General features: G+C 41.2%; 1 protein-coding gene and 1 pseudogene across 7 annotated transcripts; one reads left to right on the top strand and one right to left on the bottom strand.

Moving 5' to 3' along the window:
* Positions 1 to 45: 45 nt before the first annotated feature.
* Positions 46 to 26,153, bottom strand: NBR1 (NBR1 autophagy cargo receptor). 6 transcript variants are annotated; one of them, XM_082372845.1, is made up of 22 exons: positions 26,022 to 26,152; positions 23,250 to 23,360; positions 20,579 to 20,641; positions 19,843 to 19,861; positions 19,034 to 19,056; positions 13,299 to 13,493; positions 12,899 to 12,976; positions 12,191 to 12,405; positions 11,538 to 11,705; positions 10,678 to 10,887; positions 9,875 to 10,034; positions 9,494 to 9,784; positions 8,680 to 8,829; positions 8,112 to 8,187; positions 7,481 to 7,591; positions 7,059 to 7,223; positions 6,741 to 6,818; positions 5,379 to 5,799; positions 4,518 to 4,612; positions 3,770 to 3,827; positions 2,926 to 3,031; positions 46 to 1,819 (listed from the first exon to the last, which is right to left on the bottom strand). In XM_082372845.1, the coding sequence occupies exons 2-22, from the start codon at positions 23,349 to 23,351 to the stop codon at positions 1,646 to 1,648; spliced, it is 2,958 nt and encodes a 985-aa protein (XP_082228971.1). In that variant the 5' UTR covers positions 23,352 to 23,360; positions 26,022 to 26,152; the 3' UTR covers positions 46 to 1,645. The 6 variants fall into 6 exon arrangements, with proteins under 6 accessions (XP_082228971.1, XP_082228973.1, XP_082228975.1 ...); XM_082372847.1 differs by lacking the exon at positions 7,481 to 7,591 and having other exon boundaries at positions 26,022 to 26,153; XM_082372849.1 differs by lacking the exon at positions 9,494 to 9,784 and having other exon boundaries at positions 26,022 to 26,153.
* On the top strand, positions 14,279 to 19,027 carry LOC309619343 (thyroid transcription factor 1-associated protein 26 pseudogene; annotated as a pseudogene). The gene is made up of 2 exons: positions 14,279 to 14,284; positions 15,145 to 19,027. The product of its transcript is annotated as a thyroid transcription factor 1-associated protein 26 pseudogene (transcript).
* Positions 26,154 to 26,242: the final 89 nt, after the last annotated feature.

Genomic DNA, 26,242 nt, shown 5'->3' with positions numbered 1-26,242 from the left:
CAAAGGCCACGCGAGGTTCCGGACGAAAGGACCAGACAGTCCAGGTAGGAGTTTCAAAGTTTATTTCACCATTCCTTAAGCGGTTAGGTACAAGTACAATGGTACAGACGACTGGACCCCTACAATTCAACTCAGATGGTCAAGACAGATCCCGTCCCAAATCAACCGAATTAATTACACACACCCTGCCGCTCAGCCTCTACCCAGAAGCCCCCATAAAAACGTTTTAAATAATAAACAGGCTGGTTGGCTTGCAGTCTGAATCCTGGCTTATTTAACAGCATTCAAGAGTTATACTGTAAATAAACATCATTATGGCCAATGATTAATTTAAATCACCATTCATTATAATACCAAACCAGGTTAAGTAATACTATTTTACTATCCTTCCCCCATCAGGCTGGGGGTCAGATTCTTCTTTTTCTGCAAGTAATTTTTATGACTAAAATCTGTAGTGTTTTTTGTTACCTCTTTACCAGCTGTACCCGAGACTCCCTTCTGTAAACAGTGAGGACCAGGACCCCTGTTAGCAAGCTCCTTCCCACTCACTTACCCTGGGGTTAAACCAAACCTTTTTCAGCGCGTTTGCTCCCATCCAAGTCTTGTAGAACGCCAGCCTCTTTTTCTTGTTCTAGGTTCTCTTGGACAGATTTCAAACATTCAGGAGGCCATCAGGATTTCCTAAGCCTCACACCCACTCATTTGCCCACCCCTGAACTTTACTGAGATTCACACAGCAGCCTGCCTTTCACTTTTCTCATGTTCCTATACACCCCCGCCCACTCTACTGTAAATAAGACCTGCCCCCTGACATAAAGAAAAAAGGTAACTTTAAACTTACTTTTCCCTTTAAAAAAGAAGAGTTTCTTTCCTTCTTTATAGGATTAGCAAAATATTTCACACTACCTAAATTTTTTCCCTTAAATAAAATAAAATGTATGCAAAATTGCTACAATAGACACTGCTCAACAGGTGCTGGTGGGTTAATGAGCACACTCCCTGCTCCTTTTTCAGAAGTGCAGAGACCAGAAGGTGGATATTCTTAAATGCATCACTGGGGGTCTTTAGAAAAACAACAGTGCCGGTTACTAAGACTTGCAGGGGAACGACTTTCTCCTTGAGAAGGCAAGAGGAACAAAATTCCTATCGTGCCCTGGGTGTTATTTTAATACCACACAGCTATGAAGCTTGGGATAGGTTAGAAAAATTATGAGAATAATTCTTGAAAACAACTTCCAAGGTTAACTTCTTTTATAAACTGACAATTAACAGATATCCTCATAAAAACATCCACATTAAGCAAAGAAAAATACTCAACTTCAATACAAGCAGAAAGAAAAATGGTTCTATAGGAAGTTTAAGTTGCACTTTTCAATGCACTAAAACGGAGAAGAGTTTTATCCAGATCAATTGAAAAATGCTCTTCCTACAATTCATCTAATGTCTAAAGTGAAAATTTAAGTTCTGGCCTTTGATTTGCTCCAAAAAATACTGCAAGGCAGGTATTGTCTTGACAGTTCAATGATGGGCTCTATGTAGATTCATCAGATTAAAAAATAAGCAAGGGCCTCCACCCCACACCCCCAAAACAGAATAAAGATCGTCTCTGAGCAGCAGGCAAAGTTATTTAATACGAGGTCACTCCTCAGTAGCGGTGGCTATACCAGTCGTTGTTGTTGATCTGAAGGAGTTCTGTCACAACCTGCAAGATGTTGTAATTGTGTTTCTTCAGCAGCCTTAGGTTTAGCTGCCTGTCACAGAATCCCATTTCAAAGAGATGGGACATCAGGGCTGCTGTCTGATCTTCGGAAACTATTGGCTGTGTAGAGTCAAGAAAAGCAGAACAACATTTTTTGTATAATTTGTGTTTATCTTGTTAAGTCATACTAATCTTCCAGATTTATTCAAAATACTAGGTAATTAGGTGCAAGGCCATGGCACTCCTGTCCAGCCAATACTAATGGGTCTTCTGAGGGGATCAGAAGGGCTGGGAAGCCCCTGCTTTGCATTAGGTACGTTTGCACCCTAAACCAGGTGACTAATGAACTGTCTTTAGAACTAGATGAAGGAAAAGATGCTAATGAACTCTGGAAACCCTGTGAAGTTAAAGGTTATCATGATGATGGGGCAAGAAGAAGCAAGAGAAGAGATGGTAATTGGAAGAAAGTATGGGAAATTGGAAGAAAGTATGGCCAGCGCAAGTCTTAACCACTGGACCACCAGGGAAGTCCCTCCCACGGGTCTTAAAATAAAACCCAAATCACTTAACAGCATCCCACCTACATCATTGGTCTTTTCTCTTCTTGGCACAAATTCAACTTCCAGGTTCACATTTCCAAGTCTCTGTACTGGCTACTCTGTCTACAATGCCCTCTCTAACCCTCTCTCCTGGCACACACTCATTTTGTCCTTTAGGACTGAGTTCAGGCGTCATCTACCAGGACGCCTTCCCTGGCCCCACCGTGGGGCCGACACCAGGCTGAGGTGTTCCACCGGTCTAAGAACACTGGCACAGTATCTTACACTGCACAGTAAATGGTCTTTTTTTCTTAATTGAATGAAAGATTCTTTAAATTCTATAGTGCTTTGCAATTTTCAAAAGTTTCACAGATAAATGTCTGTTTGCTTATTTCCCACTGTCTCTGGGCAGGAACTGGTGTCTGATTCACCTTGTAGGGCTGGCACCTAGGAGAGTGCCCCCCACACAGTAGGTCTGCAACCAACGTTACTTCTTTTTTCTCTCCTCCCTTAAGTAACTTAGCCAAAGTCATACAGCTGGAAAGTGGCAGAGTTGTGTGTTAATTAAAGACTAAACTTAAAGCTCATGCTTTCTATGATGCCATGCTACTCTCTCCAACCCAGGCAGACGCCACTGTTTTCACTGGTGACTTGGATTTGGTTCAGGAAAATAAAACATACACTGACCTGTGCAGTGACTGGTGGTCCAGCAAACAAGGCCTTGTATGCAGAGGCGGCAACAGACAAAGCCCCCTTCACCAGCCCTCCAGCAATGCTGCTCCCGTGGTGGGGCCTGCGGGGAAAGCCAAATTGTCTCCCTAAAGAAACGTGAATCGTTATCTTCCTACGGATAATCTGGGCTCTAATCCTGGGAAGAAAATGAGATTTCCCTGAGAAAAAAATCAGATGTAAAATGAGAGTGTGACTATTTTCCTATGAGTTTTATAGCTACAAACCTGGGCTTGATGTAGGGCCCAGCTCTTACTGCTGCAACATATGGGCCCTGCAGAAAACACATCACTCCGGTTAGCATGCCAGCTTTCAGCCCCAGCTGAAAATTAATGTGGTCAGCAGCACACTGAGGTACTGGCAGTCTGCATGCTCAATTATCATCTCAGAGGAAACACCTTCCAAAGGAAATGTGATTTTCTGAACACTGTACATAGGGAGGAGCCCACCTTGACACTGCTCTGAGATGACTGGGAGCAGAGAGGCAGGTATGTCTAAGAAAAAGTTATAAAGATGCACAGTGGGCTGGGCCTTCCTGCCTTCTTCTCTGGTGCTAAGCAGGAGTTGAATCTGAGGGAACTTCCTCCTGGTCTGGAATGTGAACACTCTTAAACATCAACATTAGCCCTCTGCTCAGTGTTGCTCACAAGCTTTAGGAGAAATAAGAACAAGGAGGAATGATGGCTCTCCTTCTCTGCTCTCAGCAGGTGGCACATGCTCTGAGAGGCTCGTTTAAGCGGAGGCAATACTAGGGTATCCATCTGCTTCTGAAGAAGAGGCTGCACAAGTAAGACCCAGTTACCTTGAGTGGTCATAGCTCTTCTGTCCGCTGTTTACAAGTCCTGATGAGCCTCTGAGCTCTAAAAGCAAAAGAGCTGTTGGTTAGATGCAGCATCCATAAACACCTGCTGTTTCCTAACTCACAGCAAGGCTGTTTTTGAGGCAGGTGGCAATCTGATTACAACGTTTAAAGTCTTTTTTTTTTTTCCTTTTTAAATATTTGAGAAATTTTGCAGGCGGTTTAAGTAAATGTTAAAGAAAACTGTCCAGAATGCAATGCAAGGTGACTGTTTAGTGAATCAGAAAAATTAATTCTATAATCCTATCCCAATAGTTTATTAGTTCTTAAGTACTTTCAGGTTTTGTTTTTTGAGGACGAGAGGAAAGCGACTTTGAGGGTCTACTCACAACTTCAAAGTGCTATTCTCTTTATTTTGTAGATAAGGAAAAAGACCTTCAGGTCTTAGAACCCTGCTGAACCACTGCAAGGTCACACAGTGAAGAAAGGTGGACCTGAGGCTGGAGCCTAGACTAGTCTGGCCCCAAAGCCTGTGTTCTTTCCACTATAGCACAGTGCCAACCTCTATGGGATCTCGTTTAATAAATATTAACCTAGAAGATAGAACAAAAGAGTATGAGGGAGGAGCACAGAAAAAGTCAAAGGGCAAGTTTCTAAAAACTGCCAAGAATCACAAAGATAGAGTGCCTATTTATACCTGGTTCCATTAGAAAGGAGCACAGAAAAACAGAAAGCTCAGGCTGGTCATTACCTCCTCTGCTCTGATCAGGGACTGAAGAAACTTCTGGTACGGTAACTGGTAAATCCACTCCTGGGGAACCATGGTACTGTGCATACGGAGGACTCCTTTCAGAAAGACACAATATTGAAAGTAAGTTGAAAAGGCGCCTACGTTAACGGTGGAGAAACAGTAAACAGAGCACAGCAGTGCCAAATTCTCTACAGAGGCTTCACATTTCTGATCCAGATCACATGTCTGAATTTAGGGATCAGGTGAGAAGGGCTCATTCTTCTTCTGGTTTTCCTCTTCAGCCACAGTCAAGCTAGAAAGACTGGCTTCAGCCTGGTCACTTCCCCCTGTATCAAGTGGTGCTGATAAAAGAAAGTATCTAGCTCTCTGGGAGAATGTTTTAAATTATAGTCAAGGCTCCAGCATTTTCCATACTGTGAGAGAGCAGTGATACAGACAGAACCAGTAGAGAAAAATAGTAACTTCTATCTGGTTTTGTAGTATACTTGTTTCCATAACAGATTAAACTTCTTATTCTACTTTGTTTGGATTAGTATGAGAATGAGTTTTTGCTGCCTTTGCCCATGAGTCAACAGAACAGGGAGGAAGGTCCAGGGATGTTTGTGTTTAAAAACTGGCTCTCAATGATTGAAACATAAGTAGATAGATTATACTCAGATAATTAAGGTTAACTAAAGCAAGTATTTCTTTAAATCCAGAATACACAAATACTGGGAAGTACAACTTTTATTCATCAGACTTTACTATGGGAAATAGTCTCTTCCCCTGCTGACAAAGAAACAGGTTTTGAGATCAGGTTGAGTCCTCTCTCTTTACTCCACCTCTGGAGAACAGCCCAGCAGAGCGGGGTGTGGATGGTACCTGGGCAGCCGTGGCGGAGGCCCTACCACCTCTGGGGTCAGGGGCACTGTGTCCAGAGTCTGTGAGGTCATAAGGATGTCATTGATGCTGTGCCCCTGTGGCTGGTTCTCCCCTCCAGGGGGTCTCTCCCCAGCCTCGACTGGTTCCTGCCCAGCCTCAACCCCAGGCTCGCCTTCAGCCCCTCGCTCCAGGCCTGGCTGTGAGAGGGCAGAGCTGTACATGGAGTCCCCCAGGGGGCGGCTGGTGTCAAAGCACTCGGGCAGGATGATGATGTAATCCTCCGAAGAAGCAGAGGACTGACTCTGAACTTCATCCTTGAGCTCATCCTCCTCCTCCTCCACGACAGCTTCTTCTTCAACAATACGGACAATCTCTTCCCTCTCGTCTCTAAGTGGTCCCTCTTCGGGTGAGGCAAATTTCACTAAAGGATGAAAGCAACCAATTTTAAGGTATAAGCTAAAAGCAGCCCCTGTGCTACCCTTACCCCACCAAGCCTTGTAGGTCATGAGCTGTAATTATGAAACCCAGAGGACAGGGACAAACCAGAGGGAAGGGCTGCTGAAACCATAGTCATGGCCATATTCTAAACCTGCGCAAAGCCACATAGAACCAAAGTTCACAAAAACAACATCGGCAGAAACATCGAGGCTTCTGAGAACACTGTGAATCTTAAAACAAGGAGGCCTCATCCCTTTTCCTCTTCACGTGATGGTTAACATACTGAGATGGGTTCAAATCAAAACTGATATACTAGCTAACAGTGCTATAAGAAGAGAAAATGTTTGGTGGTAAATACTGCAGGACTGTATGACTACTTTCCTCCTCTTTTTTGCGAAGTAATGAGTAGTCATGATAGAAAATTGGCAAACATGGATGAGGAAAAAAAAAGGAAATAAAAAAGTACCTATAATCTTATCAGAGATAACTACTGTGAACATTTTGGTGTAAGTCCTTCCAGACTTTTTTGTTATGCATTTGTACACAAGTATGTGTGAGGAAATACGTATATTTTTTAAAATATACAGTTTAAATATATATATATATAAATGAAAAAGTGAGATAAATCATGCTTAAAAGTATAGGTCAAATTTCACTATAATAAACACAAGACATTTTTTCACATTATTTTGATGTAGTAGAATTTGAGGTTTTGGATAGTACTTGAAATACATGACAGTGGTTCTACCTATCTGACATCTAGAAATTTCTGCCACAAAGAAATTTATTACAGCAGAATTTAACCTTGAGAAACTTAGTCTGGTGCTCCTGTTTCTGCCCACCATTTCCTGACTGCTGCCCTTGGAGAAAGGAGACAACTCAGCTGCCAGTGGGGGTCTCTGCTGAGGGGCTCTGTCAACTTACAAGAAGACTTCTTACTGCAGAATCCAGGCAGCACAACTGGCTGCTGTTCCTCTGTGGCATACAACTGAAATTCTGCCCCTGGAGGAGTACAGGAATGAGTTATGGTAGCTGCTTTGCTCCTGATGCTATAAATAAAATCGTCAGGTAGCATATGTAGAGCCCAAAGAAACAACCATGATCCGAATTCTAACAAAGATCCTGCTATCTCCACTCTCAGTAAAGAAGAGCACTTCTATCTGCTCAGGTCTGGCAATCACAAGTCAGGCGTCACCTCAATTTGGGGCGGGGGGGGGGGGGCGCGAATTCAGGGACACTCACTGTGCGTGGACTTCTGTCTGCAAGGTGGTCTGTGATCCGGGGCAGCATCCAAGGTAAGGGATCGGATTACAGTCTCACACACGAACTGGGTCCCACTCAGGTCATCTTCTGCTTCCTCCACTGAAGAAATGTTCTCAGCCCTCTTCTTTACTGACACTGTGGAATCTGAAAAAGACATGAACTTTGTCTGCAATTGGCGTTTAAAGTGCTGAAGATCTTTCTCCAGTCATGTACCCATGCTGATGCGATGCCAAGGAATAGCTGCTATCGGTGCCATGTGAAGGTGAGGAGACTTCAAAAAATGAGATCCTACAGAAAACCCACTCACACACCAAGGTAAGATTAGTAGGGGGCATGTGTAACAACAGGGTGTGGTATGGAAGGGGAGGATGCAAATACTTTACAAATATTTAACCCCTTACCAGGAAGTTCTTTAAATCCCGCCCCTTCACTCTCTTCCTGTATCTGCCCCAAGCCTGGCTTCTCTATTAAAGGACTGTCATGTGGCAGAGGAGACATGCAGGGAGTCATATCTGGAGAATGAAGACAGGAGAATCATCAACCATGAAAAAGCATCACATCATCAACAGTCAGTGTCCAGAAGCAGCAGCTCATAGGCTTCTTGCCTCCTGCATGGCTAAAATAAACCCAGGTACACTTCAAGGCGTTCTAAAGAATTTCTCCAGGCCATTAGGCACACAAGTATCTCAGACAGATCCATCAATGCAAGAAGGATCATAAACGGTTGTTTGGCTTTGGAAGACCATGGCCAAGACCCAGAGCCATGAATGCAAAGGAACAAAGGGACACAAATATCCAGAGAAAAATGGAGAAGAGGGTCCCTTTATGGTGGGGAAACAAACTGGTATTGTTGCCTCTGACAACAGGGAGAGGAAGGAAAATGAACCAATGGGTGCAGTTTTAATATCACATTGTGGGAGAAATCCTTGCCAACTATTTCCTCAGAATAAAATACTAACTACCAGAGTCAGGGCTGCAGTATTTTGGGGCCTGTTAATAAAATAAACAAGGTGGACCGAGTGACATTCTTACCCACAGGGGTGTTGTGGGGCACTCTCTCCAACTCTTGGACAATATTTATATCCAACAGCTCAAAGGACAGCAGGTCCTGAAAAAAAAGGCGCAAGGTTAGGCTACTCGCAGCACACGCTAGAGCCGTGTTTTGTCTTGATGGGTCCTGCAGGCCATTGAGTTCTGTATCATCCCAGAGTCAACTCTGTTCAAATTCATGCCTCACCTCAGTCAAGTGAAAACAAGAAGAGTTAAATGGGAACTAGGCGTTCAAATAACCAAATGGCAGGAAAGAGAGCAAATGCAGTGGGGGTGAAGGTGAACCAGTTAGGCAGAAAAGAAGAGGCAACTAGAGGGAAGTTGTGGGAAGCACAAGATAAGTTCCCAATTCAAAAACGAAACATTTAGTTTAGAAGCCTGCTTCCACTGGTGATGATTTTGCCATTCAGTGCATCTGAGTAGATCAGAGTGGGCATATCTCTAACTTCCTGGGCACCACCTATGGCTCTACCACCTTTTCTTCAACAAGTTAAGAACTCTTTCCCCAGGGCTTTCTGTCCCTCGCCCCTCAAAGTGCTCAGTCTTCCACCTGGGCAGTCAGAAGATCCACAGATGGGATGTAGAGCTCCCTCTCGCTGGCAGCATTTTTGGCCTTCTGTGGGATGCAGGTTCCTGTCCCTTCGGTCTGCTCAGTTGTTTCACCAGGTGGAATTTCTTCTTTAGCCGGAAGAAGAGCTTCCTATGGAGAGAAACCATTGGGACACATTTTAGGCCCTCAACAGAACTCAAAAGGCAAACTGACGGATGCCTCCCTAAAAACAAAAGCACTGCATGTATTAAAACTTTTTGTTTTGTTATAATTTTAGACTTATAGAAAAGTTGCAAGAACAGTACAGAGAGTTTACTAATTACCCCCTTCACCTAGCTTCCCCTAATGACAATAGCTTAGATTAACCATAAAAACAACAGTCAAAACCAGGACATTAACACTGGGTAACTAAATTTAAGCAGTAAACAGGGAAGCTGCCTTAAAAAACTGTGCACCAAGTAACAACCAGGGTAAGACTTCATTAGTATTTAGGAAACGTACACAAGGGATACACAGGAGGGATGACTGTTAAGCAGCAAAGACATCAGCTCAGCAGGTCCACAGGCCAGGCAGCCCTGCTTTCCCTCGTGCAGCACAGGGGCTGGCCACACGTCACGACAGAGAGATACGAAAGCACTGAGGGACGCCTGCACCAAGATCCGAAGGACATGCAAACAAAGCCCCTGAGGACTAGGCCCAATGTAAGCATACTGATGTGTTCGAAGGAGGGGAGAAGCTGGCCTCTCCAGACTTCTGGAAGAACCACCGGCTGTGAGTGGGTTCTTTTGGTTTTAGTCACCCTTCCAGTGCTCACCTCTTGCTGGCAGGTGAGATCATCACCTTTGCTTGAGCTGATCATGCTCTTTTCAACGTTATCAGGGCTCTCTGTGGAGGGGAAAGGATCCACTATGATACTGCACCAGACCCGAGGCCCAAACTGCTGGCCTTTGTGAGAAAGACGCCAATGGGAAGTGTATGTTCCCTCCAGGGTTGGGGCAATGAACTCCACAGACACAACTCCCACATGGCCAGCCTTTAGGCAGGGAACCAAAACATCCTTCTTTTCTGTAGAAGCCAAAGTCAGGTTTCCCCACATGAACTTGAGCTGAAAAGAATAGTGACAAGAGAAAGAAAGCCTGTTAAACACACCGCCACCTCAAATCACTTCATCTTCACGTTTTGTGGGGAAAAATACCTTTGTGTCCGTACTCCACTTTACATTTCCTGTATTTTTCATCCTCCAGTGTTTGATAAACTTGGTTCCTGGCTGGAGGTGAGTCCCATCAGGCAAATTCTCATCCACAAATGCTGCACTGAGGGTTGGCATAACTGAGGCACAGGGCTGCAAAGGGAGCCTGAACAGAAATTCAAATATTTAGTCCCTTGCTGCTGGGTGTGATGTCTTCTGAATACCCAATACTGTGGTTTGAGACGCAGACAGTGACCCTGGAGGATGTACCAACGCATTTGCCTTAAAAATAATACTAACAATGGGAACCCCCGGCGGCCCAGTGGTTAGGACTCCGTGCTTGCGCTGCAGGGGGCGCGGGTTCAATCCCTGGTCGGGGAACTAAGATCCCGCACGCCAAAACCCCCCCAAAAAACAACCTCAAAAAACAAAAAAAAACCCAAGGGGACCTGACTCCTAAGCTAAAAAACTATGGTGAGGATAACTAAAAGGGTCCATAAATTAACTTAAGAGTTGGGCTCTTAAAATATTTGCTTCTTTTGCTTCAAATCCAGACTGCCTCCAGTGAAGAGAGGTCACACCAGCCAGTTTCTGAACCTTACTGGTTTCTGTTTTTCTGAAGAAGGCAACAAAGCAAGTGTCAAAGATAACTACCAAACCACCCTTTAAGAACACTAAGATCGGAAAATGGGAAGTTTTAAGGGCTTGGGTGTTAAGGGTTACCAATAAATAAGACAGAAGTTGGCTTAAGTTCCAGTTTTAGAGGGCTGGACCTAAAGTCCTGGCTCCCGCCCTGGCCCTGGGCTTACATTGGGGTGTTAGACTGCAGCAGGCTCTCGGGTCGGCCCAAAGGAGACTTGGGGCTCTGGAGCCCATGGATCGAATTCCACAGATGAATCTTCCTGTGGAGTTTAAGCTGCTTTTTAAGTTCCTTGACCTCTGCTTTACGCTGTTTCTTCTCAGCTCGCAACCTTTGCTTTTCTGCTTTAAGAAAGTTCTTGTCAACCTGTTTCTGGAGCCTGCGAGATAAAAAACACAGTCTTAAAAAACAAATCTCACAAACAAATCTTGAAGCTATTTAGGAACTTCCCTGGTGGTCCAGTGGGTAAGACTCTGCGCTCCCTATGCAGGGGGCCTGGGTTCAATCCCTGGTTGGGGAACTAGATCCCGCACGCATGCCGCAACTAAAAAAAAAAAATCCCACACGCCACAATGAAGATCCTGAGTGCCACAACTAAGAGCCGGTGCAGCCTAAATAAATAAATGAATAAATATTAAAAAAATCTTGAAGCTGTTTTGAGCCACTTGTGGTCTCCATCAGCGTCAGCTTCTAGGTTAGTTTCTTAATTTCTTTCTGTAGTTCTCATTTCCATCTCATTAGCTTTGGAGGATAATTATCCCCGTCACTGCACATCAACTGGAAAGGAGTGGGAACTAAGGAGACTATTTGTTTTTTTGTTTTGTTTTTGGCTGCGCCATGCGGCATGAGGGGCCTTAGTTGCTCGACCAGGGATCGAACCCGTGCCCCCTGCTGTGGAAGCATGGAGTTCTAACCACTGGACTGCCAGGGAATTCCCAGGAGACTATTTGTAGTTTTGTGATTCACACCCTGTCACCAAAATCAAGAAACCAAACAGAGAACAAGCATCCCATGCACATATGGTTTTACCTGGCCTGTTCCAGAGCAGCAGGAAGACGAGGAGTAGAGAACCTCGAGTGAGAGAAGGGTTCAGAGGAACCCACAACAGGTCTCCGCAACTTCAGCAGGACATGGTTGGAGTCATGGGCATATGGCCCCGATTCACAATCTTCACAGATATTGTAGGATGGGCAGAGGCTGTGAGGAAAAGAAAGGCACAGTGGGAAGTACCTGAGGTTGGGAGCTAGGGACCCAGACTTCCGTATTTGCTCTATTACCAGCTAGGTGGGAACCTAAGCACATCACCCATCCATGCCATGTCTCAATCCTCATGAATAAAATGAGGATAATAACACTTCACCTGTATCTATTTCAAAGGACAATCTATGGGAGAAAACGAGATATGAAAGCATTTGGAATATGGAGATAATCCTTGGGGATCCAATTTTGTTTTGGGGAGCTTAATTTTGGCTCTTTTAATTCAAAAGTGTATATGAACACCACAATCTGAATACCCTTCAAATAGTTATTTTCTCTTGTGGGTGAAGAGTAGCTTGTTTCCAGTCCAGAGCTGCTGTGGATGATGCTCAGAGGTGAGCACACCCTCTACCTCCCAGGATGCCCGAAGGCCCGCCTGCTCTAAGTTCTACTGAGAGCTATTCATTGCCAAGTTACTGCTTTACCTGCACTGGTAGCGCACACCAACGATCCTCCTTTGGCAGCTGCCGCAAGCAATATGCCAGTTGAACTGGTTTTCTGGCAAAAACAGTGTTTCCTCTGAAATGGGCATTGAGACTTCCGAGGGACGGGAACCCAAGGATGGATTCTGGAGGATAAGCTTCTCACGTAATTTCTGTTCAAGCTTCTCAACCGTTTCTTTAACCACTTGCTCTCTGAACTAGAATACAGAGAAGATGGGGGAAAAAACCCCTCAGTTCCAAGACTGGAAAAAGGCATGAAAATATCAAATAGACCTGAAACCTCACCATCTCTGGTATAACATAAGAGCATGATAAACAGATAATAGCTACTGAATGAAGGGACAGAAACAAAGCAAAAACAAAAAAGGTCTATTCCTTCCATAGCTAAACTGGTTCAAATAAAATACCAAAAAATCCACTGATGAGTAAATGTCTAACTCTTCCTTCTCAAGCATAGAAATTTGTCCCTTTCCCTTACATCCTCAGACTTAAACTCCCCCCTTTTTCTAGTACGTTTTTGCGAAAGCTAGGAACTTTCTTGACTGGAACCGCTCTAGTTTGGATATTATTAGCTACTAGTCTTCATTCACCTGTACCAGAGGCAGCAGCCATCTGGATTTCGCTTTGTTTCTTCCACATTCCACCTGTTCCAACACTGCCGCTAAAACCCAAGCCAGAAAGAACACTCACTGTCTCTAGGTAGCTTGTGAACCAGTCTGGGGGCTTGTCTTGAGGCTGGTCTGCGTCACATGGAGCAGGTGGAAACTGCTGCAAGTAAACACAATCGGAGATAGTTTTTTTCTTTTTCTGTTTAAAGTAAATCTCCTGAAATGTATTACTTTGAGGTTTCTGTTACCAAATAATATATGGTCAAAAAAAATGAGCATGAAAGAGTATAGGAAAAACCGAAGTCTTTATGTCACCCTATTCATGTTCCTCTCCAGAAGTAACCACTGTTACTAGTTTCAAAAAGTCAGACGGAGACAGTCACAACAACTCCCAAACCTCTGATGAACAGTTCAAATCTTAGACTAGAGACAATGAAACATAGGTTAGAAAAATCACAGAGACAGGTCCATTCCCTTCGTACCTGTGCTGCAGGCTCCTCTGGGGTCTTCATGTCTGATCCCAAGACTCTCACTAGTGAAGAATAATGTGCAAGCGGCTTCTTCCCTGTCCTTGCAACTGGTCGTTTTTCTGCTCCAACTGGGGGTGGGGCTTCATAGACAACACGATAGCCTTCATGGACTTGCATCTGCAGTTGGTTTCCCTGCTTAACTGCCATCTGAGAGCATACGTTATGAAATTAAAAACAATATTGTGTGATTCTCCTTTCCTAAATAAAATTTCAAAGACATCTAAACAGAAAAGGTGTGGTAAAATATGCTGGAAAATATCAGGATTCATGCTTCTTTTATTAAATCAAATGACAAATATGTTAACAGTCTGCTGTTTCTTTGCCAAGAATGTTAACTAGGAATGGTTTTGTTAAAAACAAAAGGGTTTTAGTGTAGCTCTTCATTAGGTGAGATGTTTTCATTAATTGGGTTACTACTTTTCTGTTTAATTTTTAAAATTTAAGTATAATTGACATATATTAGTTTCAGGTTACAACATAATGATTTGACATTTGTATACACTGTGAAATAATCACCACAGTTTGTCTAGTTACCATCTATTAACTGGTTTTTATGTAGGACTCCACTTACGGATTCTAATTTCAACTTTTCAAAAGTCAATTCTAGACCCAGGAAACTTAAAGCTTTGTCCAAAGTTAAGCGTCTACCTTCCCACTAAGAATAGTATTTTGGAAAGCATGCGTAAGTGGTCACCTGTTTTTGAAGAGCATCTTCTTTTTTTTTTTTTTTTTTTAAACATCTTTATTGAAGTATAATTGCCTTACAATGGTGTGTTAGCTTCTGCTTTATAACAAAGTTAATCAATTATACATATACAATATGTTCCCATATCTCTTCCCTCTTGCATCTCCCTCCCTCCCACCCTCCCCAAGGAGCATCTTCTTAAATATCCTATTTTGAAAGCTCTACTTCAAGGAGCATTTGAGATTCCATGAAGGTACTCCAGCATCCAAGAAGAGATTAGGGGGTCAAGTCCGTGGGGTTCTAGTTCCTCCCACTTGTTACCCAGTGACAAGATTTGTTCTTCCTTTATCTATTTTCACACATTAGACTTCTTAAGATTCCACTTAAAAACAGCATTCCATGTTCAAAAAGTCTGAAAGCTATTATCTTAGGTCAGGGATCAGCAAACTTTCTTTTTTCTTTTTTTAATTGAAGTATAGTTGATTTACAATGATTCAGGTACACAGCAAAGTGATTTAGTTATTTATATATATACATATTCTTTTTCAGATTCTTGTCCATTATAGGTTATTACAAGACACTGAATATAGTTCCCTGTGCTATACAGTACATCCTTGTTGTTCAGCAAACTTTTAGTTTTTTTTTTTTTAAAGTCTTTATTGAATTTGTTACAATATTGCTTCTATTTTTTTAATGTTTTGGTGTTTTGGCTGTGAGGCATGTGGGATCTTAGCTCCCTGACCAGGGATCAAACCCACACCACCTCCATTGGAAGGCAAAGTCTTAGCCACCAAACCACCAAGAAAGTACCCAGGAAACTTTCTTAAAGGGCCACATAATAAATATTTTAGGCTTGCAGGCCATTCAGTTTCTGTCACAACTACTCAACTCTGCCATTGTGGCACAAAAGTAGCCACAGACAATACATGATGAATGGTCATGACTGTGTTCTAAAAAAACTTTATTTATAAAACTATGTGGCCAGGGTGATGCTGGCAGCAAGGTGGCAGACAGGGATTTTTGGGACACGCAACAAAGGAGTTTTATTGGCAAGATTCAGAAATAAGAATGTGAAACAGAGCATGTGGCGACCTAACCATCAACCATCTGTAGGCCTTTGTGGGGAAAGTTCGTGAGGGAAGGCTTTACATTTTGAAGAAAACTAAAAAGTCAGAAAAATTATAAGAAACTGTTACGGCGGGAAGTGAAGGCTCAAACCTCACAGGAATGGAAATTCACAGATTTATATTCTGATCATCTGAAACACCTCTACTTAGATGTAGAGGAAAGACTCAGGAAGCCACCTAGAAAAGTTGACCAGTCCTTATCAGAAGAACAAGTTGACCAGCCTTTGTAAGAAGAATAAGTAGATCAACCTTTGCCAGAAGAGCAATATAGTATTGACCAGACTTTGTCTGAAGAACACTGTAGCTTTGAGCAGCCTCAGCCAGAAGAACAATGTAGCATAAGAGTAAATTCTCTTGCTATTCCAAAGAAAAATAAAAAGAAAACATCAAATCAAACAGCACAGGAAGAAGTGAACAGGTACAAGCTAAGCATGCTATTAAAGAACAAGAATTAGGAGGAAAAAAGAGACAGAAGCAGCTCAAAGGCTCTACTAAAAAGGGCCAGTATTATCTTCTTTTTGTTTTTTGGCCGCACCACGTGGCTTGCGAGATCTTAGTTCCCCAGCCAGATACAGAACCCATGACCTCGGCAGTGAAAGCTTGGAGTCCTAACCACTGGACCAGGGAATTCCCACCAGTATCTTCTTTAAAAACAAAAACAAAATTAAATCAGACATGTCATCCTTAAGGGTTAAAATATCTGCTGGCTATTAAGTTCTCTTGAATATGTACTATACCTCCTAACAGTTAACTAAATTTGTCAACAGAAACTGGATTGCTAAGCTATACTGAATATAAAATGTCCAAATATTTTGTTTTTGTAAAAGCAAATTATCTATATATACTCTACATAATGTGATTTCTCTTCCTTTCTTAATTATAAAATATTGGCTAAATTCCCCATGCTGTAAAATATATCCTTATAGCTTATTTATTTTATATATAGTAGTTTGCACCTCTTAATTCCCTACCCTTCTTGTCCCTCCCCACTGGTAACCACTAGTTTTTTTTCTGTATCTGTGAGTCTGTTTCTTTTTGTTATATTCACTAGTTTATTTGTTTATTTATTTGGCTGAGCCGGGTCTTAGTTGCACCATGTGGGATATGTTCCCTAACCAGGGATCGAACCTGGGCCCCCTGCATTGGGAGTGCAGAGTCTTAGCCACTGGACCACCAGGGAAGTCCCTGTTTTACTTTTTAGATTCCACATATAAGTGATAACATACAATACTTGTCTCTCTCTCCCTGACCTATTTCTCTACGTTACATCCATGTTGTTGCAAATGGAAAAATTTCATTCTTTTTTATGGCTGAGTAGTATTCGTGTGTGTGTGTGTGTGTGTGTGTGTGTGTGTGTGTGTGTGTGTGTGTGTGTGTGTACACGTACACATCTTCTTTACCCATTCATCTGTTGATGGACACTTAGGTTGCTTCCATATCTTGGTTATTGTAAATAATGCTGCTATGAACATTGGGGTACAAGTATCTTCTCAAATTAATGTTTTTGTTTTCTTTGGATATATACTCTGGAGTGGAATTGCTCGGTCATATTGTAGTTCTATTTGTAGTTTCTTGAGGAACCTCCGTACTGTTTTCCACAGTGGCCACCCCAATTTACATTCCCACCAACAGTGTAAAAGTGTTCCTTTTTCTCCACATCCTCACCAACATTTGTTATTTGTGGTCTTTCTGATGATAGCCATTCTGATAGGTGTGAGGTGATTTGTTTCTTATTTATTTGCCTCTAAAGGAAGGTTGGCCTGGAGAACTGAAAGAACCTTCTATTTGAGTGACAGGTTCAAGCATATAATACTTTTGTATCGTATTAAATTCAGATGAAATACAATGTTTACAAAAAATTTTAAATATATATATATACACACATACATATATGGCCAGCTTGCCAGCTATAGTTTGCCAACTCCTATTCTAGACCACAAACCAAGAAGCTTTTTCTAAAATATTTGGTAGAGTCTGCGGAAAAAATTGCTCAAGAAACAACTACAATGAACTGTGTCAAAATATAAACAAGGAATTTTAAGCATTATATGCTACTACAGAAAAAAATGTATGTAGAAAAAGTTTTGCTTCCTAGGGCAAGACAGGCTTATATAAACTCTAGACTGCTGAGATCCAAGATTTCTGACAGAATAGGTAAACTAATAGTGGCTGTGAGAAAGGTAAAAGAATTCTGAAGTTTTTAAAAGACTTTTTTAATGAAACTACTGTAGCTTCTGAATATGGAAAAAGAAATGACAGAAGAGTTGGAGAAGAGTAAAGGGGTGTTGGGAGACATCATGTTAGAATAGCTTAAAAGCAAAGAGGAAGGGCTTCCCTGGTGGCGCAGTTGTTAAGAATCCACCTGCCAATGCAGGGGACACGGGTTCGAGCCCTGGTTCAGGAAGATCCCACATGCCATGGAGCAACTAAGCCCGTGCGCCACAACTACTGAGCCTGTACTCTAGAGCCCGCGAGCCACAACTACTGAAGCCCGAGCGCCTAGAGCCTGTGCTCCACAACATGGCTAATGGAATTCAGAATTCAGAAGCCACTGCAATGAGAAGCCCACGCACCGCAACGAACAGTAGTCCCCGCTCACCGCAACTAGACAAACCCCATGTGCAGCAACAAAGACCCAACGCAGCCAAAAATAAGTAAATAAAATAGATAAATTAAAAAAAAAAAAAAAAAAGCAAAGAGGAACTAGGAAGACCACGTGAAAACTGGGGCAGAGGGAAATTTTTTGTTGTTGTTGTTCTGTATTTTTTAATAAAGTTTGTAATCCAATGGACACACAAAACAAAACTGCACTTAGAAAAAGTTTCATAAATTAATAAGTGTTAGGAAGTTGGGGGAGAGGTCAAGGTCACAGGAAGAAGGGAAGCCAGTCTTTTGTACAGGCTTTTTATGTGTGTGTGACACTTCCAAATCGTGGGGGCAGGGCCCGTGCTGTAACGAAGCGCACTTATACAAATGAGTGACAATACAAAGTCTGAGTATGAAAATAAGATTTTCTCTGAAAACACATTTTTGGCACAGATTAAAAAAATATGTATGTTATGGAATTTGATTTTTAAGTCAGTATTATATATATTTATATATACACACACATCCCAAGTCCTGCGGAGGGAAATTACGAAGCATGAAAAATTACTAACACAGACAGGTATTTCAACTAAGAGAAACCAGGAAAGGGCCTGAATGCCTAAAACCAAGAGACTGGCTGGTAAATGAGGATTTCTGAGTAAAAACCAAGAAGACATTGGCTAAACTTTTGAAACAAGTGGCACTCAGAAAAGCAATTCTGACCAAAAACCAGGAAGGGTAAATCCAGCTCCTGATTTTTAAAAAAATCTTGCCTTTGCCCCCCTAGACAAAAAGTGATTATGGAAAATGGCTTAGCCTGGATTAGAAGTTCAAAAAGGATAGTCAGTGAAAGGTCAGCTTAGCACACCTTAAATAAGTGACCTTGAGGAATACTCTAATTCATCACTGACATACAAGAGATTGTAACTGGATGGTTTATACCTTAAATTCTTCCACATTATAGTGTAACATTCGATAGGGAACAGATGAAGGAAGGAGATAAAAAATGTGATCCAGAAAGCATCATTTCAGAGAGTTCTTTCAATTTTGAAATGCCAGTACAGTGGCATCAAGACCAGCAATGAGATGCAATGATACTGGAAAGAATCTTTATATTAGGAGGTACCTTTTGCTGCGTGGTATGCTGAACTCATCATAGTCTCCCTAAAAATGGGTTTTGCTGTGTTTATAGTCATTAGTTTCCCCACATGGCTAATGGAATTCAGGCTCAAGTTTTAGTCCATAAACATTTTTAAAATTATTTGAAAATAAGATGAAATGATCATTACCTTAAGTGCTTCTTCATATTCTCCTAAAAGGACAAAAATATACATACTGTGATTTTTTTACCAGCCCAAAAGATTCTATTAAGCACGGACAATACTTACTTTTAAGAATTCTTAGCTTACAGTCCTTACACATGAACAGCTACTACCTTTTTGCTGACAAATTCCTTTCTCATCCCATCATAAATAGAAGCTACCTGCAGATTAGTTCTCCCCCTTAAATCCCTCTCTCTGCTACTAGAGTCTTCCAGTTACAAAAACTCAATCCAGCTCCCTCACACTAGGCTTAGTGAAGCTCAGGACTCAAGGAAGTTCAAGGATGGTGTTAATACTATCATTTCAGCTGGTTAAAATAAGCTTCTGGGGGCTAGCCTGGGAACCTAATCTTCAAATATAACATTGCTCCTGTGGGAAAATGCACCCCATGCTCTCAAAAACTAACCATCTTATTTATAACTTGACTTTAATATATATACCAAGTCAAGGACAGAAGCAATACCAGGAAAACAAGTTAAATGTGTTGAATTGGGAAACATGTTTTCAAAACATTAGCATCTTAAATATAAGAGAACCTCTCATTAAAGCTGTCCTTTGGGTCCAATCAAGGCACCAACCTATACACAAAAAACTGTTATAAAACAAAGATCTCCTGTGTAACTAATGCCTATGGGTAAGTGAGTGCATTTATTGCATACCAAATTCTACTCTAAAATAAATACTGCAACAAGATTTGAATGGAAATGGAAATGCCAATGCCTATGACCAGATTAAGGCTTTTAAATAAAGCTGAATAGGTTCTCTTAGGGACTCACCTTGACTGTTGATGGATACCTGTAAAAGGAAAAAAAGCAACAGTGAATTATAAACCTCTCATCAACTGAGCAATTCAGCATATCCAGTCTCACAGGATAGATACAAAACCTCAGGTCAGGCGTTCAGCTTTTCCAGTATCTGAACTAAATGTGAATAATTAAGTAATTTTACTGCTTAACTATTATATCTTCCTTTATTTCAGGTAGTTAAGAAGCAGCATAATATAGTGGCTAGGAGCCTGGGCTCTGGAGCCAGAGGGTATAAAGTATGTATATCAGAGGGTATGAGTAGTACCCTACTCTGCTACTTGTAAGCTTTTGTGCCTTTTCGGCAAGTTACTTAAACTCTCTGTGCCTCAGTTTTCTCATGGGTAAAATAGAGATGATGATAATAGTACTGTTGTTAGTCTGACATATTGTAATCACTCAATAAGGGTTTGTCATTATTATTTTTATTACTAGAAACTAAGTAGCAGCTTGTGATATAGTTGAACATAAGATCACTATATAGTTTTAAAAGTTATCTCTCAGATTTTCTTCTTCAGTGTCGCTTCCCTATTTCTCAACTCCATCTCAGATGGCACAAATCAGCTTAGAACATGCAATTAACAAATATGTTTAAACTCCTACACAAATGAGATAAACACTATTCTGAACTTTTTGAGCTTCACATCCCTCTTGAGAAATAAGATCCCTATTCTGGATACCTGGTCACGGGTACCATAATATACTTTACCTCTTCATTTTCCTCATCCAGGTATTTTATTTGAATAGTGTTCAAATCAAATGAAACTTTTACCTGCAAATGAAATGTACACACTATATGATCAAGTTATCAAAAAGGCAGGTTGTAATAGAACCCTAGAAGTCATAAAATAAAGGATGGACATATTTCACTACATAAAAATTAAACATTTTACATGGTTAAAAAAAAAACAAAGTCAAAAGACAAACAATAGACTGGGAAAAATATTTGCAAATCACGAGAGACAAAGGGTTAATATCTGCAATACACAAAAAGCAACTGCTAATCATAAGATCTTAACTGGTAAAAGTGGGCCAAAATCTACAGAAATTTCACAGAAGAAATCAGATATGCCTAACAAATACATGAAAAGATGTTTAACCTTAATGGTAGTCAGAACAACCGAAATTAAAGCAATGAGATGTCATCTCAACAGAATGGCAAGACAATTTTTAAAGCTGTAACATGCAATGTTGGGGAATTCCCTGGCAGTCCAGTGGTTAGGACTCCGGGCTTTCACTGCCAAGGGCCCAGGTTCAATCCCTGGTTGGGGAACTAAGATCCCGCAAGCCCCGCATTGCGGCCAAAAACAAAGACATCCAATGCGGATAAAGATCCAGGGCACTGTCATGTGCTTCTGTGGGGTCCTACCATTGTTCTGCAAAGTATGTAGCAGTATCTATGAAAATTTAAAGTCACACACTTGGTGACCCGTTAATTTCACTTTGGGAAACTTTATCCTATAGGACAGTGTATACGTTATATATACCAAGAGGGATCTCCTGTAGTTTATTTTATAGTGGTAAAAGGAAAAAAAAAAAAAAACCAATCTTTTGGAAATTGAGGCATTATGCTAACTGAAATAAATCAGACAGAGAACTACCGTATAATCTCACTTATATGTGGAATCTTAAAGACAAATAAACAACTCATAAACTCATAGATACAGAGAACACATTGGTGGTTGCCAGAGGCAGGGAATGGGAGGTGGATAAAATGGGTAAAGGTGGTCAAAGGTACACACTTCCAGTTATAAAATAAAGTCCTGGGGATGTAATGTACAGCACAGTGACTACAGTTAATAATATGTACTATATTGTATATTTGAAAGTTGCTAAGAGAATAGATCTTAAAAGATGTCATCCCAAGAAAAAAACAATTGTAACTGTGTGTGGTAATGAATGTTAACTAGACTTACTGTGGTGATCATTTTGCAATATACACAAATATAGAATCATTACGTTGTATACCTGAAACTAATATAATGTTATATGTCAACTATATCTCAATTGAAAAAAAACCACAAAAAACCCTAGAAACAATCTTTCAATAAGGGATGGTTAAATTGTTGTATAACACCACCAGGAGCTTGGATCCTTGTCTATTCATTGAGAACTGTGTCTATAATACAGGCTGGGTAAAAAAAAGCAAGCTGTGGAGTTACTCAGTTTTCCTGGGTATCACTCATGTATACAGGAGGTATGCATGTTAGTAAACCACTACTTGTTTTTCTCCTGTTCTTTTGTTTTGTTTTTTAAAAAGCAAGTTGTAGAATAATGTTCATAGTATGGTATGATAACTGTATGAACATGGAAAATGTGGGAAGTACTTACAGGGCTGTTAACACTGGTTACCCCCAAAGAGGCTGGAATAGCGGGTGGAGGGTGTGGGGAGTGGAGGGATATTAACGTTTTCTTTATATATGTTTGGATTGTTTCACTTCTTATCATGGGCATGTATCATACTTTTATAATTTAAAATTTACAACAAAGAAAAAAGGCAAGCTGTCAGCTCATTTAACTACTAGGAAAAAAAAGATAGCTGTGTTTGATTTTCAGATCGTTTGACAAACAAGATCCAACTTTCTGGATAACCATCTGTCCAGGGTAGTATAAAGAAATATTTCCTGGAAGACAGAGGATGAGATCAGATCATCTTTTGAGGTCTCTCCACCATTTCTTTTCCTTTTTGGTTACCATAACACATAACCAGAGAAAAGTAGGTTTTTACCAACCAGGTAAAACTAGGTTTTTACCAAAGAGTTTCATTAGACAAACACAGTTACACAGGAAGTAAAACATTCACTACTGCAAATCAAACAAAAACAGAAGAGTACAAAGGGCAAACCAAGAAGAGGAAAAGCACTAACAACAACGAAAGTGATAGATGAGCTGCTGTCTGAACACCCGTGCGAGTTTTTCCTGCTCAACTTTGAGATATTCATCCTCTGACCTAGCAATAAAAGCAATCGATCAGCTCTTGCAAAACACAAATTATATCCTTGGTGGTTCAAAAACCACAGTAACCTATCTGCTCTCAAGCAAGAGAACATTCACCTCAGGCCTCGCTCGTTAGAGTGGAGTCCACACCAATTCATTCCTCAGGCTGCTTCTAAAATAAACAGGATTTCTAAGTCCTATCTCACTTAAAAAAATAAATTTACCTTTCCTTTCTAAACTCCTCAGAACGAATTTGTTTGTTTCCTCTACCAGGGCACATCTTCTATACGAATCCCAAGCCCCTGTCAAAAATAATTTTCCAAAAGGCCCAGAAATGGTAAATAGGACAGATTTTACAGCTAGGAAGTACAGCTAAAGATAGCTACCTCTGGAAAAAATATTTATGCTTAAAGGATGGAGAAACAAAACAAAATAACACTCACCATAGCTTCCACATCAGCCCATGTTGTATTTTCTGGATCAGAAACCAGAAAGCTTTGAGTTTCATTTTTAAAAGTCACATTTAGAGTAACCTGTGGTTCCATGCTGTGGGGCTAGAGAAGAGAGGATGGGTGAGAGAGAGAAAACACATTAGAAAGAGTTCTATAAACTGCATAAACATTCATTCAACAAATACTTGTGAGGACCTAATACAGGCTAGGCTAGGAGGACACAGCAGTGGGTGTGAAGATAATGTCCCTGCTCTTCTGCTATTTACAGTCTAGTGGGTGGTTTAAAACAAATCTCACTGTCATATGTTTGCAGAGAGAATGTAAATTTTGGCCACATTCACAGAAATCATCTAACATTTGTAAAATCCTTTAGGATTTTATGAACTTTATAATGATTGCTTAATTAAACAGATACCTACTGTTACATATTTACTAGTAGGTTACCAAGATGAGTAAGTGTAGGTCTCTACCCTTGGGGAATTTACATTCCTAAAGCCTGAAAGTGATGGTCTATATTTTTCTTGGAAAAGCAGCCCTTTCCTAAATTGAGCAACCAAGGTTCTCTATTAGATCCATTTAACAAGTTAGAGGCTGAACCACTCACCAAGAAACTATACAGGGTAGCATTCAACAACCTTCATCGAAGTTCATGTGTTTTGTTTTGTTTTTTTTTGTAGGCTACTTTTTTTCTTTTATGGAGAATTTCAAACATACATAAAAGTGGACAGTAGTGAATACCTAACTACAATGATCAACTCAAAGCTACCCTCATTTCATCTATACCCTTCCATCCCCCCAATATGGATTGACTGTAGTCAACTAATGTTTTAACCAAACTCATTTCATCCATAAAATAATTGAACATTTACCTCTAAAAGGTAAGAATTTTAAGGATTGATTACTTGTGAGTTGTTAGATTGGTTTTATGACTTTATGAAAAAGTAGTTTGTTTAAATCTAAACATAAGTTGTAATGAAAAAGGCCAGCTTTTTTATATGTTTATATGTTTTTTTAAAAACATATTCATCAATAAATCTTGACTAAGCATCTACAAAGAGCCAGGTTCTGCTCCAGGCACAGGACATTGGAGAGAAACAAGATTAAGTCTCAGGAGTTTACAGTGTAATGAGGGGAGGGATCACAGGGGTTTAGAAGAGCTGGGTTCCAGACACAGCTCTGGCACATTACTAGCCATATAAGTGTGAGCAAGTCTTTTAACCTCTGAGCTTCAGTTCCTTAATCTGTAAAATAGGTCTAAGACCTCTGCTTTGCTAACCTCACAATGTTATCATAAGGATCAAGTAAAAATGTGTATGCTATTTCTTTGAAAACGGTACTCAAAAATAGTTATTATCATAATAAATCAGGGCCTGAAATAGTCCTGTTTTCCACAGTGTAACGAACTGCCCTGTGAAACAATACAACTGTCATTAAAAAGGATCTTGAACTCTCTGAGGATCAGGGATTTTTTTTTTAATCCAAAGACAATCATCCTCCATTCTTTGTCTCTACCTAGAGCCAAGTTCACCACCAAAATAGCTTCTAGCACCAATCCTGCTGACATCTAGTATTTCATTCATATGGAATGCAGTTCTTGGGGTCCTTAAAATTTGGACAGAACTCTTGGCAACTCCCCAGAATCTTGGGCAAAAAATCAGGGAGGTTAAGTGACTGATTCACTCAGCCAAAAGTGGATATTCTAAAACACATTCTCACTTTTCAGCTTCTGAGAAACACACTTCCACACTTTTTAAAGTCCAAAAGGAAACTAATCTTCTTTGCCTTTTCTCAAATTACACAGTTGGAAATTAGTTTAGATACTTTGGAGCTCATCCAATTGGTTGGCTGGTGAGGAGAAAACAGGAAGTGGGAGATTCTAGTTTAGCTGGACCATATCCAGGTCTTCATAAAGAGCTGCCTATTTCTGTTTGCCTTATATGTGAAAATTCTTTCAGCAAGAGCATTAGTCTTGAACTTGTGGAAATACCAAAGCTATGGTTAGTACCCTCTGTCCCTGTAGTTAGTAAAGTCAGGTAACTGGGGCCTCGGCCTTCAGCTTTCATTAACTGGCATTATATTAAGTTCATGCCACTGGCTCATCTTTGCTTGGCATAAATCAGCTTTTCCTCTATGTCGATTTTTCCAGGATATCAAAAATCCCTTTAATGAATCTGACCTGGGAACCTGAGCTTTGATTACTATCTCCACCCGAGGCCTGTACAAGCTATCCTGGAGTTAAAATGTGTGACCTGAAAGCTGCGTGTTCGATAAAAAGGAAAAACGGTGCCTTTCCAGTACCAGAGGACCCTGACCAAGGAGACTTCCTTATGAGGTTCCCCAAAAGTGGGATGAGGAAGAGTAGGAGGCTGTGCGGGTAGTGTCATTTTTTTTTTTTCCTTGAAAACTTCATCCTAGTCTTCCACTTATCTTTTCCTGGCACTCCATGTCCCCAAGACAGTATCACCAACCCCTGAAGACTCTCTCGTTTTCTTTGCCTAGGCCCTCTTTGTGCTGGGGAGTCTCGGCGTCCTTCAGCAGAAGCCAGGCGTTCTAAGCCACGGACCCGCCATCCCTCCGGTGGTATCGGCCCCCTTGGCCCCTCGGAACACGAACGGCTCTCCCAACCGGTCACTGAAAAGATCGGCTGCCCCCAGACACGGAAAAAGTCGCCCCTCTTCTTTGCAGGCTTCCTCCCTTGAACTTCCCCAAGCCCTCTCAGTGCGACGTGACACCACCCCTAGGTAACCGCAACTGCTTCCTTACCAGCTTCCCGCCCCCGGGGGGCGCCTGCCCGAGGCCAGTGCAAGAACCGTCCGCAGCCAGCTCTGGGGCTATCCCTGCGGGGTGAATCTAACATGGCGGAGAGAGACAGGGCCTAGTCCCCTGGGTCTCTGAGTTTCCGACAAGATGATTGGTTCTTACCACTTGTCCCTCAAAACTACCACCCCACTGATTGGTCGAAGATGAGTTGGCGGAGGCGGGGC

This window comes from Balaenoptera borealis (assembly GCF_965194805.1).
Source record: "Balaenoptera borealis genome assembly, chromosome: 20".
Classification (NCBI taxonomy): Eukaryota; Metazoa; Chordata; class Mammalia; order Artiodactyla; family Balaenopteridae; genus Balaenoptera; species Balaenoptera borealis.
Note: the sequence above shows the minus strand (reverse complement) of the source record. Positions and strands in the feature narration are given on the sequence as shown.

Excerpts from the sequence above, each read along its gene's own strand:
- NBR1 (XM_082372845.1), bottom strand. The coding sequence starts at position 23,351 with ATGGAACCACAGGTTACTCTAAATGTGACTTTTAAAAATGAAACTCAA. Across the intron at positions 10,035-10,677 it reads CTGCAGTCTAACACCCCAAT|GCTCCCTTTGCAGCCCTGTG; the intron begins GTAAGCCCAGGG and ends ATTTCTGTTCAG. Across the intron at positions 3,032-3,769 it reads AAGAGCTATGACCACTCAAG|GCCCCACCACGGGAGCAGCA; the intron begins GTAACTGGGTCT and ends CTTTCCCCGCAG.